At 40.6% G+C, this 20,152-nt stretch overlaps 4 protein-coding genes across 14 annotated transcripts in view; 1 reads left to right on the forward strand and 3 right to left on the reverse strand.

The window, feature by feature from the left end:
* LOC117387666 (protocadherin-15-like) overlaps positions 1 to 3,923 on the forward strand; it is a 199,864-nt gene extending 195,941 nt beyond the window's left edge. The window contains exons 40-41 of the mRNA XM_055229827.1: positions 901 to 1,030; positions 2,976 to 3,923. Coding sequence (XP_055085802.1) covers positions 901 to 1,030; positions 2,976 to 3,716 — 871 coding nt within the window. The 3' untranslated portion in view covers positions 3,717 to 3,923. The remainder of the gene's footprint in view (positions 1 to 900; positions 1,031 to 2,975) is intronic.
* An 839-nt stretch (positions 3,924 to 4,762) lies between these two features.
* LOC129457162 (uncharacterized) lies at positions 4,763 to 6,451 on the reverse strand. The gene is made up of 2 exons (XM_055229566.1): positions 5,906 to 6,451; positions 4,763 to 5,827 (listed from the first exon to the last, which is right to left on the reverse strand). The coding sequence occupies exons 1-2, from the start codon at positions 6,440 to 6,442 to the stop codon at positions 5,108 to 5,110; spliced, it is 1,257 nt and encodes a 418-aa protein (XP_055085541.1). The 5' UTR covers positions 6,443 to 6,451; the 3' UTR covers positions 4,763 to 5,107.
* A 1,457-nt stretch (positions 6,452 to 7,908) lies between these two features.
* Positions 7,909 to 9,781, reverse strand: LOC117387667 (uncharacterized). The gene is made up of 2 exons (XM_033985206.2): positions 9,250 to 9,781; positions 7,909 to 8,755 (listed from the first exon to the last, which is right to left on the reverse strand). The coding sequence occupies exons 1-2, from the start codon at positions 9,757 to 9,759 to the stop codon at positions 8,036 to 8,038; spliced, it is 1,230 nt and encodes a 409-aa protein (XP_033841097.2). The 5' UTR covers positions 9,760 to 9,781; the 3' UTR covers positions 7,909 to 8,035.
* Positions 9,782 to 12,808: 3,027 nt separating this feature from the next.
* Positions 12,809 to 20,152, reverse strand: part of plce1 (phospholipase C, epsilon 1) — a 56,150-nt gene continuing 48,806 nt past the window's right edge. For 6 of the 11 annotated variants that reach the window (XM_055229460.1, XM_055229456.1, XM_055229457.1 and 3 more), the window contains 12 exons: positions 19,995 to 20,115; positions 19,348 to 19,485; positions 18,635 to 18,922; positions 18,012 to 18,175; positions 17,271 to 17,532; positions 17,065 to 17,183; positions 16,862 to 16,990; positions 16,593 to 16,793; positions 16,096 to 16,269; positions 15,809 to 16,027; positions 15,240 to 15,351; positions 12,809 to 14,832 (listed from right to left, as the gene is read on the reverse strand). In XM_055229460.1, coding sequence (XP_055085435.1) covers positions 14,666 to 14,832; positions 15,240 to 15,351; positions 15,809 to 16,027; positions 16,096 to 16,269; positions 16,593 to 16,793; positions 16,862 to 16,990; positions 17,065 to 17,183; positions 17,271 to 17,532; positions 18,012 to 18,175; positions 18,635 to 18,922; positions 19,348 to 19,485; positions 19,995 to 20,115 — 2,094 coding nt within the window. In that variant the 3' untranslated portion in view covers positions 12,809 to 14,665. Of the gene's footprint in view, positions 14,833 to 15,150; positions 15,352 to 15,808; positions 16,028 to 16,095; positions 16,270 to 16,592; positions 16,794 to 16,861; positions 16,991 to 17,064; positions 17,184 to 17,270; positions 17,533 to 18,011; positions 18,176 to 18,634; positions 18,923 to 19,347; positions 19,486 to 19,994; positions 20,116 to 20,152 lie in introns of all 11 variants that reach the window. The other 5 variants (XM_055229458.1, XM_055229459.1, XM_055229455.1 and 2 more) reach the window with 3 other exon arrangements.

Below are 20,152 nucleotides of genomic sequence, written 5' to 3' on the forward strand. Positions count from 1 at the left end.
CACAGGGACATATTGTTTCCTGGGCACATTTTAAAAGATGATCTTGTTGACCTGTCCACTCAGAGCGTGTAGCTGCAGGGCAGAGTAACCCAGTAGGTGATGCTACTGCTGTGGCCACTGAGGACCTGCACTGCTTCCAGCTACGGCAAACACAGAGAGACAAAAAGGAAACACAATTGATTCAACCATTGTCCATTAAAGAAATGTCTCCCGGCTAGAAAATAGAGCTTTTGTGATTAAGGTTGCTTTGTTTTGGCGAGTTAATGGACTTTGAATGAAAAGTTGTAAATCCTTTTTTGGTGTGAAGTGAATAAAGATGGAGAAAGGATGTAAGAGCTAAACAGGCCATGCCAAACGCTGAGTTAGAAGGTTCTATATCTGTAGCGATAATTACTATATCGACTTGTCAAAATGACAGAATACACAATATATGAGGGTCAATATTTATCATGCATACTTTTTTTTAGCATTAGCAGCAATTTATTTGTGGCAACATCAACATTTGAGCTGTATAAGGTCATTCATTTAAAATCAACACGCTTGTACACATTGCATATTGTGTTTTTCTTACTTTATTACTTGAGCTCATGTTTAATGGGTGGAGCTTCTTTTGTCATACTGTCATACGTAAATTGTACTTAAATAAAATGTATTGTGACAAGCCTAGAAAGATGATATTGATGCATTACTATCATTTTCAAATGAGCCAAGTGCTTTTGGATCTATTCTTTTTTTATCACACAAGAAATTAATTGAAGAATTGACTTACCTCACTGAAAAACAATATGGAACTTTGCCAGGGCCAGAACCGCCCTGGAGTTATAGCTTAACCTAATTCCAATTATCACTTTGCCTCGAGGAAAACTGAAATGTTGCGTTTGTGGTCTTGTGCTTGTGCAGGTATGAGCTCCCTCAGTATGGCAGCAGGAGGAAGCTGATCTCTCCTACTGGACCCTACGATGAGTACGGGGAGGTGATAGTGGACGAGGATGGCACTTACTACTACAGCCCCCAGGAGTCTGATGGCGAGGTACTACACTCCTACTGAGGCTGTATATAAAACCACCTACTCAAAGATACCACCATAGGGAATCAGTGTTATGAGGCAAATGTGGCATAAGTCACATCTTGGCTTTGCTTCAAAAATATATGAGCAATGTTTCAGATGTACGAGTATGTGTGTGCCATTAAGCAAACTAAGATTTTATTTATATAACTGGCAACAAAAAGGGAAGAAATTAGATTGGTCTACTGCACTATTAGTATACAACCAACACACGTGCCTTTTCTAAATTTGAGTGTTAATTACTTTAAATTTGCGGCTATTAAACCCAGGTATTAATATTATAATAGGTATGTGTTATTGTAATGCAAACCACAGAATTCAACATTTTCTTGTACATTTTTCACCTTTTCATAACAGGTCTTTGCTGTTGAAATATTCAAAACCTGCTTTATCTAAAAAAATATATATGTATATTGTTATGAAACAGGTGAAGAGGCACATGCAGGGAGGCAGAGTATCCTCTAACTCCAAATCTCCCCAACCACGTCCTCCGAATACTTATCCAGGGAAAACTGCACAAGCTAAAGACAGCAAAAAAACCTCATCAGAAAACACAAAACCTAAAAGTGCCATGGACAAGCTAAAGTCCGTGATGAAAGTGGGCTCTCTGTTCTCCTCGGGAAGCAAAACCAGCAAACAACCTCCTGCCGCTCACCCGCCGTGGAGCAAAGCACGCATCAGCCCTATGGAGGAGGGGAAGACTGGCCTGGAAAAACCCAAAAGAGGGTCAGAAAATCAAGTCAACGAACAAATGAGAGAAGAAAACACAGAACAAGGAACGGGGAGAGGTTTAAGAAGAATGCCAAACAATGGGATGAGGAATGGTTTTGCCGGGGGACTTGGACCTCCACCAGAACAGAGGAGAGTAGAGCTTCCAGGCTTGCCGTCTTCGAGCTGGTCTGGCACTGTTAGCAATGGGATACTCATTGACGGGACTTACTTCCAAACCGTAGCAGAAGCCAGCAAACCAGCTCCAGCGAAACAAAAGCTTAGCGAAGCCTTGAGTCTTATCAGCCTGAGCAGGAGACTCCAGGGAGCTACCATAGCAACGGACTGGGAAAACCATCCAGAAGAACAGGAAAAGCCATCTAAAGGTTTGACAGAGGAATGGTGGAAGAAAAAAAAACAAGAAAGTACAGAGACTAAAGAATCGGAATTGTCAGATACAAGCAGCCCTTCTTCTTCAATTACGGAAGCTGGAAATTCCAAGGATTCGGAATATGACACCGTGTCCAAAACTGAAACTGAAGAATCGGATACAGAAAAAGACCTAAACACAACAGAAGATTCTGATAGTGAAGACGGGGAAAGCTCAGATAGTGAAAGCAGGAAAAACTCTAGCAGTAAAAGTGCCAAGTCTAGGCCCAAAACTTCCAGACAACGTTCCCATTCAACAGATGAGGAAAGTGAGGAAGAGAGTGACGATGACGAGGCGGGATCCCGACGTAACCACGATGACCTGTCGCCAATCATGGAGGATAGCGACGAGGAGAGGAGCAGTGGAGAAGACGACGATTGAGATGCTATATAACACAGCAAGCGCCAAAGATTACCCCATTAGCACTGAGTAAGAAGTGGGTGATAATGATTGGAGTGCAGTGATTTCCTGAGTGGATTTTTTTTTCTTGTTTGGTGTGATTTACAATTGAGGATATGTCCTCCATTGCCCTCTAGTCTAGAATGTTTCCCTCTCTAGTCAGACAACTTCTATTTTACAGTTGAATTGTATATTATTGCTAGCATAACATTTGTTTGCATTGCGGTGTGGTGACCTGACCTTGAACATCTTTTGTTTTTTTGTTTGCTTTTCCAGTGACATCTGCTCTAACACAGTGCTTGAAATATGACTTGCTGTCCACATTTGAAATTGCAGGATGTCAGTAAAACTTTTCTTTCTTTTTTGTTTCAGCAGGGAAGAGGAAAGCGTCGGATCAAATTGGTGTTGGATCGGGAGTATGAAACCAGTTCTACCGGAGAGGACACGTTGCCGGGGACGCAGCAAACCCGAGTAGCAGCTACTTTGAACAGCCACGCTAACGTCAACGGTAGCATCTACGTAGCTCAGAATGGATCTATAATTCGAACCAGACGCACAGCTAATACTACAAACACACAATCAACTAACAATAACCTTAAACTTCCAATCTCCCCGGTCTTCAGCTCGCGGCTAGCCAAGCACTTTAAAAAATTAGACAAAATGGCCGCCACGCTGGAAGAGAGGATCCCAATAAATACCCAGAGAACAGCGGCGGACGGAGGGTGCACCATCTTGCGCACCTTTCAAAGCTCGGGAAAGGCTTCTACATTGGCCACTTCCTCCTTCTCCAACACGGACAACAAGACTCTGAATGCGCTCAACACTCGAAACTCAAGTGTGTCCTTAGTCTCAACAAGCACCAGCAACACGGGCCCCGAATCGGCCGCATCCAAATCCAACCTCCCGAAGGCCACACAGGGCCCGCAGGTACAGACTGAGGAGAGGAGGGAGGAGGGGAGGGAGGGAGAGAGGGAATCGCAGGTGGATGGGGGAAACACCAGTGATGAGGGGGGGCTGGTGATGGAATGTCCATCTGATCGGACACAGACGGACGAGGAGGAGCTGTGGATGGGACCATGGAACAGCCTGCACATCCCCATGACCAAACTCTGACTCACTGTGCTCCGGCCACTGTAAGGACTGCTACAGGTCATATCATCACAGCACCACTGCAAACAAGAGGGACGCAAAGAATCGGATGGTCCTCGGCTAAAAAGGCCAATTAGCATTAAGCTAGCCAAAGAGTTTGATGAGGATTTTCCACATGGGAACTATAGTGACTTTTTATTGTCTATTCAATGTTTTTTTATGTCTAATCACCAGGACAACAACTCTTTGCTTTTCCTTTCTAAAGAATATTTTAAAAAAGTATTGTTTACCTGTTTTCGTATTATGGAATTTATTTAAATCCCATCACTTTCAAGCTAAACAATAAGTAGCCTAAGGCAAAACACTACCCCATGTGAAATATGCTTTCTATTAACAAAACAAAAGCTCTATTTTATTTTTCAGATCATCTTTGGGCAACTAGACACACTATATTTGCTATAAAGTATTTGTACTTTGTACGGAATTACTCAAAAATGAGATGAAGAAAGTATATGAGGATTTTCTATGGCCCTTTAAAGACTCTCTGTATGAACCTTGTTTATTCAGTATTAAGTTGGTGCAGCTCATACAGAATCTGCCTGGTTTCTTTGCATTGACACGTCCTGTATTGTTCATCCAAACCTGCCTTTTTACTGTTGTCAAGGTGCTTGACAAACTTTACCCAAATAAAAGAATATTTCATTCACATGATTTAGTTGATTAATTTATTATTTGGAAATAATAAAGACTCTAAAGACAAAGTCAGTGGTGCCTCACTGATGGGAGGGGGCCCTATTGTTGAAATTTTAACCATATGATCTCTGAGAAAACATCAAAAGGGCAATTCTACAATTTTTCCAACATCAAATGATGACATAAATGCAACCTAATCCAAATCTTCCATTCCTCTTGTCAGTTTAACAACTTTTAATTGAAGTGATTACGTTAAGTGCACCGAGTTTAAGTAGAAATTTGTGGTCATCTCCCACTAACTAGTAAACTGACAAGAACTGTGGGACTGCGGAAAATGAGACACAAGAAAAAGAAAATTATACTTTTTTTTTTTTATTACACCAGTACATAATAGGACTGGCCAGTTTGGCCAGATGCAAGTTAATTGCTTTCCAAAAAGTAAACTTTGATTGTGGGCAAAGAAATACGAATAAATACTGTACATTCTTTAATGTGCGACAGCTATATTTGTCTAGGACTGTGCCACACTGGTAATATACTTATTTGAAGAATTTGTTGTCCAAGTGCAAATTGAGTACTGCAGGGCCATACAAACCTATTATAGTACTTGCCTATTATATATTACACAATATATAATATTGTAATATCAGTAATTTTACTGATGTAGAATAACATCCAAGAGGCAATTATAAAGTACAAATATTTTTTACTTTTTTTAATGGTCATGTAATATTTTCCGAGCAAGTAGAAAGTTCCTGCTCTGTAGGAGAATCCAAATGGCTCCCCAAATCTGTGTCTGTAGTCCTCAGCTCTTCTGGATCTGCTGAATTGTCCAGTTCCTCATCAGGGTTCTGTAACGGTTCAGCAGGAACATCTATCTCAGAGACAGTCTCTCCATAGGCGGCTCTTTTTTTAGTGCGCGTCATCTCTTTTAGCTTTGTCAAAGCTAGGCCGTGTGATGTTGTGATTCCCATTTGGCTGAGCTTTTTAAACACAGCCCTCTTCATACCTCCACGTGCAATAATACTGTTGATGTGATAGGCCAATGCAGACACTCGGGGCTCCCTCCCTCTGAGTGCTATACAAAGAGCAGTACAAGCAGCCTCATCATTATTGTTTTTGGTGATCGTTTGAAAAATAGACCATAACAAAGATGATCTGTGCTCAAGTTCAGAAATCAGTTTGTCCATAGAAAAAGATCTAAGGTCATCTGGAGTAGTTTTGTACAGCATACTTTGGTTGTAGGGATTTGAGAGCCTCTGACTTTCATCATTGACACCAACAAGAATCTTTAGTTTTACCTCATCGAAAAGCTCTTTATGGGTGGAAAGCAAGTTGACCGCAGTCCTCCAGTTTTGGTTGGCAATGTTTTGGATGATTCCTGCTTCACTTTCAGAAGGGACTTTGACCTCTGATCTGCTGTTTGCATAGGTGGTTATGACCTGGGAAGAGTTTTACAATAACACGAATGTATCATTTTAACCATAACAAATCAATATGTAGCCTTACACTATAATTACCTGTGTGATACTCTTCCTCGTGTTCTGACAGGCCAGAGGGATAGTACGGAGCTTCTTGGGTAGAGGCTTGGGTGTTGCAGGTGGAGATGGGGAGCGTGCTCTTTTATCACTGGATTCAGGTGAGTCTGTCGATGCTGTTTCATCCGTGTCTCTCTTTTCCTCTTCTTCCTTCCATTTGCGAAAGGCAGCCAAGTCATTTTCCAAACGTGTGACGATTTGTGAACATGATCTACACATGCGTGTTGATTTATTCTTGCTTGGTTTTAAGTTCAATCCCAAATCCGCCAGTCTGTCCGACATAGATTTCTGCTGTAATTTACTCCGTTCGAAAAGAAGCACTGTGTGGCTAAGGACGCCATTTATCCTCAAATATTTAGAGCAAAGACGACACCAGTCATTCACAGCAGGTGTCTCGTCTACCCCAACATTTATCTGTAATACTACGAATTCTTCACCGTCTTCTTTTATGGTAAATTGGCGAACAGCAGTTTTTTCATTAAACGCCATGGTGGATTTTATTACTTCCGTAAACGTCATATCCGCCACTTGTCTGATTGGTTTAGTCCCCTCCGTGACCCGCCCCCCAATGCCTACATAACTCCATGCTTCTCCTTCTGTCATGCATTTATATTCTGTAATTAATAGAGAGCATAACATAGAACTATTGATTGTGAATGTGAAGAAATGTCATTCTTTTCATGTTTAATTTAAGCCTTCCTGCTTTTCTTATAAATAAATAAATAAAAATCTCAATTTACCAATGTAACAGTCAGCCTTTCAGTTTTTCTTTATGGATTAATTAATTCTTAAATTTATAGGAAGAGGCCATAGACTGGCTAATATTAGTAGAAATATTCAGCCTGCCTTCTGTCGATGTTTACAGACATGTTGTTGATGTTGATGTTTTAAGTATTTGAGTCAGTCAGAGTGGTAATTACAAATACTCATGTTACTGTAATGGAGTAGAATTTTGGGGTAATGAGTAGATCTATAAACCTATACTTGTGCTTGTAATGGAGCATAATTCTAGCCATGTAAATGTAATTATTTATATTTCAAATCATAGAAGCTATTGCTGTGCAAGTAACTGAGTACATTATCAGTCAGTTAACTGTACTTTTACTTGAGTAAAAATTTTCAGTACCCTTTTTAACAATTAATAAAATAATTAAAGAAACATCAGATCTAGAGATCCAGAGATATTTCACATTCTGAGATGGTAAGTTTCTATTGTAACCACAGCTGCCCTGGAGCAGACTGACACAAGCTCGATAGCCAATCTGAGCCATCAGCCCCTCCGACCACCACCAACAATCACACACCACTCATTAAGGAATGTGGGTGAAGTGCTTTGAACATGACAGTTTTTGTTACTGTCGCCTCACTGTGGCACCTGGCATTGACACTTTGTAGGTGTCATCTGCATTCTCTGTGGTGTGATGCTAATGTGGGCTCTGCTCTGTCTGAAGCTGTTACTCAAATTACACTTTAATCTGAGTTTTAATTTAACACAATCTGACCATAAAGAACTGATTTAGCTAGAAGTAGAACAGGTGAGCTGATTTGAGCTGTTAAACAGGTCCCTCTCAAATAACTTTACAGTCAAAAGCTAGCTAGCATTAGCCATTAGTTTTTCAGTTAGTCACTCTCACCTATTTGTTGAAAATCAAACACAGAAACATGACCATGAACGCACATATTGACCACAGGCTCCTGTTTAAAGAGTTTTCAGACTATTTTAAAACTTCTTTTCTGTTTGCTAATATGTGCATTGTGTCACCATGGTAACTGCAGGACATTCTGTCATATACATCCATATAGAAACCCCCACCGTGATGTCACTGCAAAGTACCGAGTTCAAACCAGGCCCAGTCTTCCTTAACTTCTGAGATTGGACAAGATCAGGCTTTGACAAGCCTGTATGGTGATTAACAATGAATGCAGATTATTGTAGTTTAAATTATTACAGTTCATGAAAAAAGGCTCTTCACACTGTAAGTATTAATAATAAATTATATATTTTCCTTTATTGTGTTTTTTTTAGCCATGAACCATACAACAAAAACATGGGAGTTGTAAACAGTGCATATTATACATTGCATAGTATGTGTTTTTAATGTTTTAACTGTGTCATGTAATGTTTTCTGAACAAGAACTAAAAAGTTTCTTTTCTGCACATGGATCTACAAGGCTCTCCAAATCTGTGTCTTTAGGCCCCAGTTCTTCTGGATCAGCAGAATTATATATTTCCTCACCGGGGTTCTGCAAAGTTTCAGCAGGAACGTCTAACTGGGGGGGAGACTCTCCGCAGGTGGCTCCTCTTTTAGCGCCCTTCATCTCTTTTTGCTTTAGCAAAGCATGGTAGTATGATGTTGTAATTGCCATTTTGCCTAATCGGTTATAAACAGCCTTCTTTATACCTCCACGTGCGATTATAGTGTTGATGTGATAGGAGAAAGCAGACAAACGGGGCTCCCTCCCTCTGAGTGCTATGCAAAGTGCAGCACAAGCAGCATCATCATTGTTGTTGTTGGTGATAGTTTGAAAAATGGAGAGTAAAAAGGGTGACCTGTGCTCGAGTTCAGAAATCAGGTTATTAAAAGAAAAAGACTTGAGGTTGTCTGGAGAATTTTTCCAAAGCATACATTTGTTGTTGGAGTTTGAGTAGCTCATACATTCCTCATGGATGGAAACCAGAACCTTGGATTTTATCTCATCAAAAAGGTCTTTGTGGGTGGACATCAAGTTGGCAGCAGTTGTCCAGTTTTGGTTCGCAATGTTTTGGATGATCCCCGCTTCACTATCAGAAACAACTTTTACAATAGTTTTGCTTGTGAACGTAGTAATGACCTGAGAAAAAAGTTTATAGTAACTGTGTTAATAGGCTACATTTACTCAAACAAACCACGCTTACTCAATAACAGGGCTGCAATTATTAATCATCAAAGTCAACTTTTTTTTTTATTATACATTGAGACTTTTCAGATACATAAATAAAGGTTGAAATATGGTGACTGAAAGTACAATTTAACAAAAAACATATTAGGTCCATTATCTTATAGAAATACTTTTTAGACATTTTGACACTGCATCACTGTCTGTTATGTGTTTTAATGTGTATGTAGGCGGATACTCATTTTTTTAATAGTCACAATTAGTCGGTCAGCCTTTGCAGGACTACTCAAAATGTAAAATCTTAATACAAAATACAAAACAGATGACAAGAATCAGACCAAAATGGGGAAATGTTATTCAAACACTACCTCTATTATTCTACATATTACTGCAGGACATCTTTGTAAACAACAGATTTTTCCACAAAAGCTGCATTTTAGTGGTTGTACCTGTGTGACACTTCTCCTGGCCTGCTGAGGAGGGGTGGCGCGGGGTTTCTTGGGTAAAGGCCTGTGTGGTGCAGGTGGTGCTGATGGAGATGGGGAGCGGGCTCTTTTATTATGGCTGGGTTCAGGTGAGTTTGTGGATGCCGTTTCGTCTGTGTCGCCCTTTTCCTCTTCTTCTTTCCATTTACGAAAAACAGACATGGCTTTTTCCAGGCGCTCCACCAGATGTAAACACGTTTTGCACATGCGCGTTGATTTATTTCTACTTGGCTTCACGATCAATCCCAAATCTTCCAGTCTGTCCGATGCAGATTTACATTCGGGTTTACTCCGTGAGAAAATAAGCACGGAGTGTCCTATAACGCCATTTCTTCTTAAGTTTTTACAGCAAAATCGACAAAAGTCATTTACAGCAGCAGTCTCGTCTGTTCCCACGTTTACCTGTAATACTACAATCTCCTCTCCACCTTCTTTTAAAATAAATTCTCGAGGTTCATTTCCTCCGAACGCCATGGTGAGTTTTACTACTTCCGCATTCGTCACTTCCCTCACTTGTCTGATTGGTTAGTCCCAGAGCTTGTCCCGCCCCCAGGTCTACTACTCTTGTCGTGTTTATGTTATGGGAGTAACAGGTTGATATGGCATTTAACCGCACTGTTCTTTTACTTTTAACAAACAACGACAAAAGCTATTACTGTCACTATAGTGTCAGTTGCATTGTGGGCAAAAATAATATGAACCTATACTGTAAGCTACATTACATCATGTTCAACGACTATATTTGATCTAGGACTGTGCCGCAGTAAGGCAGGACAGAGCCATGGCATAGAATATTTTGCAAGTAAGTACAAGGTTCCTGCTTCATAGTAGTATAGATTTTTCAATGGACATTTTTTTTTCTTACTTTAAGGATTTATCAATTGTATAGGATGAAGCACAGATTAGAAGAATTATTCTTTTTTTTTTTGTGCCTCCTGTGGATGCTTACAGCCATAAATGAGTTCTGGCTCATGCAGGTCTTAAAATGCAGGCAAAACACACTGTAAATATTTAAAACAAAATGTGTAATCAAAGACATGAGCCATACAAGTAATGTATATAGTACATAACATACATTGCATAGTACAGTACAGTAGTATAGTATAGAAATTTCCTGCTCTGTAGGAGGAGCTAAATGGCTCTCCAATTCTGTGTCTTTAGTCCCCAGTTCTTCTGGATCTGCAGAATTGTCCATTTCCTCATTGGGGTTCTGCGAAGGCTCAGAGACTCCTAACTCAGGGGGAGTGTCTCGATAGATGACTCCTTTTTCAGTGCCCTTTATCTCCCTTTGCTTTATTATAGCCTTGCAGTATGATGTTGTAATTGCTATTCTGGTTAACCGTTTTAAAACAATCTTTTTATACCTCCACATGTGATTATATTGTTAATGTGATAGAGGGAGAGAGCTCTGTTTGTCTGCTTTCTCCTGAGTGCAATGCAAAGCACAGCACAAGCATCATCATCATTGTTGTTGGTGATAGTTTGAAAAATGGAGAGTAAAAAGGGTGACCTGTGCTCGAGTTCAGAAATCAGGTTATTAAAAGAAAAAGACCTGAGGTCGCACGGAGAATTTTTCCAAAGCATGCATTTGTTGTTGGAGTTTGAGTAGCTCATACATTCCTCATGGATGGAAACCAGAACCTTGGATTTTATCTCATTGAAGAGGTCTTTGTGGGTGGACATCAAGTTGGCAGCAGTTTTCCAGTTTTGGTTGGGAATGTGTTGGATGATTCCGCTTCACTATCAGAGGGGACTTTGACAATAGTTCTGCTCAGGAAGGTAGTAATGACCTGAGGAAAGGTGTAATTAATAGTTAAAACATGAGATTTCATTTTAAATACATCATACTTAGTCAATAATTTATTCATGGGACCTTCTTTGGTACAAAATCCATGTGCAATTACAGGACACACAACCACAAATAACAAATAGTTCATTTCATCCCCACTAACTGCCAGAGGTGGTGTTTCAAGCACTGGATGATCATTCTTCCGCATACTCTTGTTTGGTAGCGTCGCAGGTGGCCACCTTTCTCAGGATGGTTCTGGACTCACTGTCAATGACTGCACAACCTTCACCCAAGCAGTTAAGGGACATTCTGGAAATGCTCCAGGAATTTCAACGCAGGAGAGCCCGCCTTTATGTGAGGTTCCTCAGCCTACTGTGGTTCCCCTGGGACTCCTTTCACTGAGCCATGTCGTCATCCAATGCTTGAAGCACCTCCTCTGGCGGTCAGTAGGGACAAAGAGAGTCACAGCAATAACTGCAGATGACTGCGTGAGAAGGTCTTTGGGGACTGAGTGTTACGTGATGATATAGACTCATGTGAGCCATGAGCCACTCACGTTATTAATTCTCGACCTGCATATGCGCAAGGATGTTCATCCACTCCTTGAAGCACCATCTCTGGTTGTCATCTGGGATTCATAGAACCCCAGTTACAGCCATAACTCTCATATTTAAATACTACCTCCACTATTGTTATATCACACACAGGAGGACAATATTAATGACCGTTTTCATAAATGTACAAACATGTAGGAAACCACGACTATAAGATTGTAACCACCAGAACTTCCACAAAAAGCAGAATGTTATTAGTTCTAGCTGTGTGAGGCTTGGCCTTGGCCTGAGGAAGAGGAAGAGGAGGAGAAGGAGAAGAAGGAGAAGAAGGAGGAGGAAGAGGAGGGCAGGTGCGGGCTTTCTTCTGCGGGGACGTGGGTGGAAATGGGAGGTGATGGAGAGCAGGCTCTTTTATCACTGTTCAAACCACACTGTAGTCGATATGGTTTCCTCTGCGGAAGCCTTTTCCTCTTCTTCTTTCCATTTACGGAAAACAACCAAATCCTTTGCCAGACGGTCGATAAGATTGACACGTGTTTTGCATGTGTCAGTCTAACCCTACAAATAACACTGAATTACAAATAACACCATTTATTCTCATGTATTTCGAACAACAACGGCAAAAGTCATTGGGAGGGCCTCCGACATTTATTTCTACAATCACAACGTTGTTCACCTTCAGTCAAAACTAATTGGCGGACAGCATTTTCTCCCGTGCAAACCACGTTAGATTTGTTTTGATAAACTTCCGCATTCTTCGTCGTCATCACAAACGTCACATCCGCTAGTTAAACCCAGTATACGCCAACTGATTTCTTTACTGTTCCCTTCTTCTGTGTTTATAATTTGTACAGTTGGATCACAAAATCTCACATAATTCTGTTTAAAAAAAAAAAAAAAAAAAAAAGGAACAGGTACAAATAGAGAAATATTCTGTTGCAAGTAAGTCTTGTGTGACATGGGGTTTATTGACCTTAGGACTTAAACCAACTTTCATAGTATCAAGTAACCTGTGGCCCATTCTCATAGTAATCAAATATACTGTTAAGTTTGTGGCCCTCATTGTGATGCCTTGTTATGGGCCCCAGTCCGATGGTTAAAAAAAAAATCACTGGTTTATTCATTACATTACAATAGTATTCATAAAAAAAAAGAAAGAAAGAAAATCTTGCAAGTTGCAAACCTTAAAATATATTTTATTGTGATGCTGGTAAATATGACATTCACCAAAATACAATTCCTTCAATTCAAGTAAATAGTCAATGTTAACAGCAACATAATGGCATGTGCAGGATGTGGAGTGTAACATGTTGGTGAGGAGCTATGGCATGCTCATTCAGAGGACACAACCAAAAAACCTCACTAAAGAAAAGGCATCATGCTGCTGTTGCGAAAGGACAATTTTACAATACAATTATAATAAAACTAAATAAGAGTACACTTAGTTAGGGCAGTTGAAATAAATAAAAAATATTGACAAGAAATGATACACAGAAAAATGCCAACCAGGGCTTCACATTGAAATAAATAACAATGATTTATCACTCTTTCTTTACCATGATACATTCAAAAGCAGGATCTACAAAGAACAAAGGAGGAAAGTGAGCCACACAGCTGGGCTCATGACAAATGTGAGGAAAATGTCCCTTTGCGTTTCATGTAGGTGATGCTTTTCTTTATGGTACATTTAATCAGTGCAGCAGTGGGCAAAAGGCTGGTGTGCTTAATAGACATTTCCTGAATGAATAACAGGATTAGAGGAGCCACTATGCCGCTGATTATCATGTGCAGAAAGAGCTGTGCTTTCGGGAATCACAATCTTATTTACCTAAAAACCTATTAGACCAAAGCACCACACATGCTCCTGCACTTAAGGAAATAGGCCATACTACCAGTGCCAAATCAGGGTGAAAATAAAATGTACATCAATCACATGTGGACTAAAGAAACATGGCTAAGTTTTGCCAATTAACAATGGAATGTCACTTTCCACGTTTATTGTCCATTCTTTTACCCAGTTCTGAAGAAATACATGTTTGAAAACAGCATGAAAATCCAAAAATTTAACAAAGCAAAGATACCATTTTCAATTGCCAATTTAAAGGAAATGTAAATAATGACAAAAATAAATATGTATATCTTTTTTCATAAGGAAAAAAGTATACAACAAATTAAATTTCAGTCATTCTAAATTCAAACTTTGGGCAAAAAATGTGTAGTTTCCACATTAATCTCAGGAAACAAGAACAATGCAAATTTAGCAATTTTGAAATGACATGGCAAAATAAAACAAAATGCTCCCTCAGTAAAATCAATAATTCAAATCAATGCCAGTTAAATATTTTAAAGGGAACAAAATGCAGACACTGAAAGGTCACTCTTTTCTCTGGATGACCACCTGCACCTGCTGATGTGCGCACACGTACAGTACTGTCATAATCTAACAATGGACTAAACAACTAAACAAGCCTGCTTGTCTACTTTCTTCCCTACATTCTCTAATATCCTTCCTTTCATTGTTTTTGAATGCAGCACACATCATTTAGTGTATATAGTGTAAAATGCAGTTTAGCTACTTCGTGGCTATTTGTTAAGAATGCACAAGATTTTACATGATGTGTACAAATTAAATTAAATTATCTGAAAGCAAAGCCCCCAGTCATCTAAATGTGGATGTAGTTTGACCTCCATTTATTTTCTAAAAGGGCCATATCTACTCCTCAGGAAAACACCTTGTTCTCTACAACATGACTCCAGAACTCCCCAAACCCGGAGCCCTCATAGCTGCTCTGTGATATGAGCCTCAGCTCTAAAGTGACGTAAAATGGGGTCTTCAAACACAACCCCACCCAAATGTGACTATGTGAACCCTCAGGCCTCTGTCTGTCCTCTACCAAGTACCAGAGCTAAGGTCCAGTCCAGGAGGGTCTTGTACTACCAACTAAAGTAGGACTGGAGTCTATACGCCCTCTGCTCCAGACTGAGCTGAAACCTTCAATAGAAGTGGTCAATGTTGAACTCTCTCACTCATCTGGCTTTATTTGTGGATCTTCCAGTTGCGGAGGAGGTGGAGAGTCCAGGACGCAGGGGTCAGAGTGGAGAGGGGAAGCGGGCTTTCTCGGACCAGTTTCTTGGAGGTGGAGCTCTGCATGAGCCTACCCTCTGTCACCCAGGCCTTCAGCCCCACTGCTGCAGACAGGCACCCTGTGGGATAGACAGCACATTTACACATTTACACTGCAGACTCACTGGTTACAAGTTAATATTAGGCTGACAAATCTACAATTGAAAGTATGAGTATTGGGCGAGCTGTTATTTTTTATTACAATATACTGTATATTCACCTACATTAACTCAGCATTATATCATGTCCCATCGTGTGTCCCCTACATGGAAAACGTCAATGTAATATCCCATATTTGTAAGAACACCATATTTAACCATTGTTATTGCAGCAGAAACATATGTAGATAAATGTTAACCCTGTGTGAAAGGTCCAGAGGGGTTATTTAGAGGCACTACCTCTGTTGCCGCTCCATGCACAGACAGCAGACAGAGTCACTCCTGGAGCTCAGTCAGAGCCACACAGCATGCTGCTCGCTCGTCCTTACTCTGCACCGAACCGTCTGCAGCGCCCCCTGTGGTCATACTGCGACTACGACTGGTCAGCTTCTTCAGTTCGCTGGCAAATGACATCACTTTCTTCTTATCCTCGCGCCCTATCTGAACACCAGGAGTTTTTGGTCAGATAAATGCAATGCCATGTTATTGTTAGTTCTTGATGTAATTTTGCTCAGATAGACATGCTAATAAGTCATGCAGTTACTTACCAAATGTCAGAGTCCTCAAAATACTCAATGTCAGTGCATTCATTTAATCAAAATATTATTTATTCATTGAGGCAAATAAATACATACTGAGGTTAATGCCTCTATGTAGGCTAAAAAGAATAAATAAAGCACAGACAGAGCAACAGAACACGATTAGGCATAAAAACAGACAAGCAGGTAAAAATAGCCATGCAGGTTAAAATAAGATAAGCACATTATATTGACAAAAAGGGTTAGTGCCATAAAACATTCAGAATAAGCAGAGCCATGTCAGAGGTAGCTGATCAAAGTCAAAGCATACATAGAATAAAAAGTCTCTCTCTATATTCCTCCACGGCTCTAAGAGCTACCTGCTCCTTCAGTTTGAGGATGAACTTCCCAGCGCCGCGCCACCGGCTCTGTGCCTGGTACACACACTCCTGATCCTGGAGCACTCTCTGCACTGGTTTAGACGCAGACGACTTCTTTGTGGAGCCTCCTAAGTCCTTGGTGACTTCCTCCATCAGGACATAGTCTCCTGGGTTAGGGTTGGACAGGATGCTGCAGGAGTACTTGGCCTTTGACAGAGTCTGAGAGACCACATTGTGTTAACATTATGTACTAGATCATAGTAATAATCTTGTTCATGTATTCTTACCTGTGTGATGATGTCTTGTGCAGTACTGTAGCGTGGAGCTTTGATAACTGTGTGCGGCTGCTCAGGGGAAACTTCATGAACCTGGACAAAGAACATGGCATCTTCTCCTGCCTCTCTACTACTGACCGCCAACTCCTCTTCTCCATCAGGACACAGGCCTTTATCAACTGCTTTCTGCAAAATGAGTTTAGAAGACAAAAACGGCATCTCAACATCAAGAACTATACAATCAGGTGGTGTTTCCAACATTAGCCAGTAGGGGGAGACATAGGATAAATACAATTCACGCAGTCAATAATGGTTCTTACTTGGCTCATTATATGAGGACTCTGGAACATAGTATTAAGTGGAAAAAAAAAAACAGAAATAAATTCCTGACTAACATAACTAACACAAATGTAGGCTTTAATGTAATGTAGACTATCCTCACTACCAACCTCAACATTTGGGACCCACAAATTACAGATAACATAACAGATCAAAAGGTACTGCAATACCTGTTCTCTGAGTTTCAGACAGAGCCTTCCCACATATCCTTCGTCTGTGGTCCAGTTCCAGACCAGTCGGAGGACTTTCTCGTCAGGGGCCAGAGTCCGGACCTGAGCAGACCTCTTCACCTCGGCTCCGCGCTCCTTGGACAGAGGCAGTTTCTCCTCACACAACACATACTCACATGGCCCCTCTGCAGAGCTCACAGCCTGCAACAGGAGAGACATATTTACACACTGGTCTTAAATCACAGTTTAAACAGACACAGCAGACACACCTTTTCCAGCAGCTGCCTGACTGTGGTGAGTTCTGTCACAGGGAACAGTGTAAAAGGCTCAGGACCTGGAGCTCCATGGACTGTCACTTTGTGCTGCCGCGACAACCGCTTGTCCTCTGAACTGAAAAGCTACAAACAAGATGCAACTTAAAAAATATGTGAAACAGACTAATCACAGTATACGTGAATTATCGAATACAAACCAGGGATGCAGAAGTGGTGCCCCCTGTTGGACTTTCCTCTGTTCTGGAGCTGAAGATGAATAAACTGGACACTTCCAGAGGCTCATTGTGCTGTGTCCTAAGCTGTACATGCCTGTAGCCTGGTGCACGTAATAGAGATGTACATTATTTTAGGATTATCAATGACAATGTATGCATTTTGCATTTGATACCACGTTTTGTCTTACCAAGCTTGAGGGCCTTCAGAGACAGTGTCCTCTGTGCGGTGGTTTGGGAGCTATTGTTCTCCACCACAGAGAACCGAATGAAGCACAGCTCCTCGAAGTAGACACTGAACTGGAAATGCTCACTCCACATGGGGTTGAGCGTGTTGCGGTGGATTGGTTTGGTTCTGAAGTGGCAGCTGTCCACGGGCATACCCAGAATGTCCACTTCCACACAGGGGCTGCCCGAGCTGTTCCCAGTACACACGTTCTGACCAGAGACAATCTGCCGCACACGAGAGATAGACTCATTAAGAGATATATACGCACAAGTGGCACACATCAGCTGCATTTTCATGTGATTAAAGAAAAATACATCTGATTCATCTTAATTTATCTCTTTGTTTTACAAATATCCCACCAAGTTGCATAAAGAGTTAAATTTCTTTAAGATAAAACTGCAAATGTAATGTGGCTGTATCAGTGGCTGAGAGAGATATTGTTCATTGGATAGCTGTATGCAATAAATGCTTTTATGAGGCCAGTTCTCATTTCCTTTACTTGAGTTAAGTGGGTGGCCTTCTTAACTGTCACATTGTCCAAACACAACCAGCTCACATCGCAGTAAAACTGTCTAAACATGCCTTAATGGGACTAATAAGTGTAGGGCAGTGTGTCTAGACCTCAGTGTGGTATCTGAGCAAGCTACAGCAACAGAAAATGCAATATTCACTATAAAATATTCTTATTTTATACTTTACTCACTGTGATTGAATAAAGAGCAGGAGTCATTTTGTCAACATCCCTCTCGATTGGACAGAACTGTCGGTAAAGAGGACAGCTGCGATCCCACAACACTGCAGGCTTCAGAACGTATCCACATCCACCATTGGCTTCAAATAATGCCACATTTAGTTGCATTGATAAATCTGTGTAGTATAAATACATGCAAAACATTAAATATAGTTAAAATCACAAACTAAAATGTAAATTACATGTATTTGATGTGTGATATGTTTTTTACAAAAGGGAGTATATACAGCAAACACATTGTACTTTGTTGACAAATGGCAACAAAGCTTTTCTAATTCTGATGACCATTGACAGACTAAGAAGATTCTCACATTACTAACTGTGCTTAGAACTGATGCTGAAATAAACCACAAAACAATTAATGAGGTTGGAAAATTGTGATATACTCTGAAAATCTTCAAATTCTGGCCAGTGAAAACTCCAACTGGCTAGTCATATTTCAATAAATCTTATTACAAAGGCCAATGAGAAGTATAAGGTAACTCCGAGCCCCGCTGCTGCTGATCTGATTTACAGGGTTAGATTTAGAAATTGTCTTATGCAGTTTCAAATTGTGACTTCTGAAGCATCCTCACCATCTGTCTGATAGTTGAGGGCCACCAGCTGAATGCCGTGCAGCCAGAAGAGCAGAGGGTTGGGGTTGGTGGAGTCGATCCGGGTGGCAGCGGGGTAAGTCCTGAGCAGCTGGCCCACCGTGTGCTGGATCAGCTTCAGAGAGTAGCGTCGGTACAGTCGCTTGGCCGCGTTCTCGTTCACAGAGGAGATGTGGTAACACTTTGGGGTCCGAATGATAGCACTCAGACAGGTCGGGGCGTTAAGGACAGGAGAAGTCTGTTCTTCCCAGCTCAAACGCTCACTGCCACCTACACACGACAATAATGATAGAACATTTTTCTAATTGTTATGTTATATGTAATTAATACTGCTTTTAAATTTTCTTAGAAGGTACAGTGTGTAGCTTTTCTTGTGGAGAGTTTACCACCTGTTTTGGAGATGTTATTGCTTTGTCTAGAATGATCTGCAGTATGGCATCAAACACATTTAATTTCATGCAGACAAGCCTAAACTATTAACCATGTAGTGAGTAAACGACTAATGACGTAGTCAGACCTCATCAAAATTGGGGACTAAACCTGGAACTAAACATAATAGACCTGAACTAGAAAAGGACAAAACCAAGTCTACATCAGACTTGCGTCCATTTTCACTCATCCTTTAAGTTAAAAGGGTAAAACTTTCCACAGTTTTATAGCACATGGAAATATTATGGGACCCTGGCCTTTCCTACCTTTCCCAGGGGTGCGGTTCTGTGCCACGACCTCCCCTGTTGTGCTGCAGCGAGTGGGAGCGGTTCCAAATATGGACTTCCTGCTCTTCCCCCGGTCCTTCCCTCGGCTGGACCCAGTCGGAGACAGAGTGGACAGGCCTGAGCAACCACAAACAAGTCACAGAAGGCGATCAACAATACAGAAAATAATATAATTTCTTAATTACAATGGTCTCACTATGCATCTATAATTACATGTTTATGTTTACTCTACTGCTTTCACATCCATGTACAAATCCCTGGAATCAAAGAATCAAACTAAAGCTGCTTGTACAAGATACATTTTATAGTTTGGTTCTATCACTTTGCAAGGCATTTTCATATATATATATATATATATATATATACATATATACACATACATACATAAATACACACTAACACTCTTTTAGTGAAGACAATATTCATCTCCATGGTGAGTGTCTATTGTGGCAGAGGGATTAAACGCTGGAATACAAAATGTGTCAGAACAATGAAACCATGAGAAGGATTTGAAGTCTTAAAACCAACTCCACATCAATGTTTGTACTACTTGAGATTTATCACCCATTGTTAAAATAGTATTGTGTAAAAGGGACTGTAACAAAGTGAAAGTGGAGGATTGTTACCAGGAAACTTAATGGCCTGGCAGTAGATGACCAGATCTGAGAGCTCCTGTGCGATCTGCCGACTCTCCTTCTTATTCTGAGGCAGGTAAAACTCCTCTCCTAGCTCCATGTCAAACACCTGCTGAGAAACCCAAACAATAATGGTGTAACCATTTAAA

The sequence above is a fragment of the Periophthalmus magnuspinnatus genome, chromosome 19 (assembly GCF_009829125.3).
Source record: "Periophthalmus magnuspinnatus isolate fPerMag1 chromosome 19, fPerMag1.2.pri, whole genome shotgun sequence".
In the NCBI taxonomy this organism is placed as follows: domain Eukaryota; kingdom Metazoa; phylum Chordata; class Actinopteri; order Gobiiformes; family Gobiidae; genus Periophthalmus; species Periophthalmus magnuspinnatus.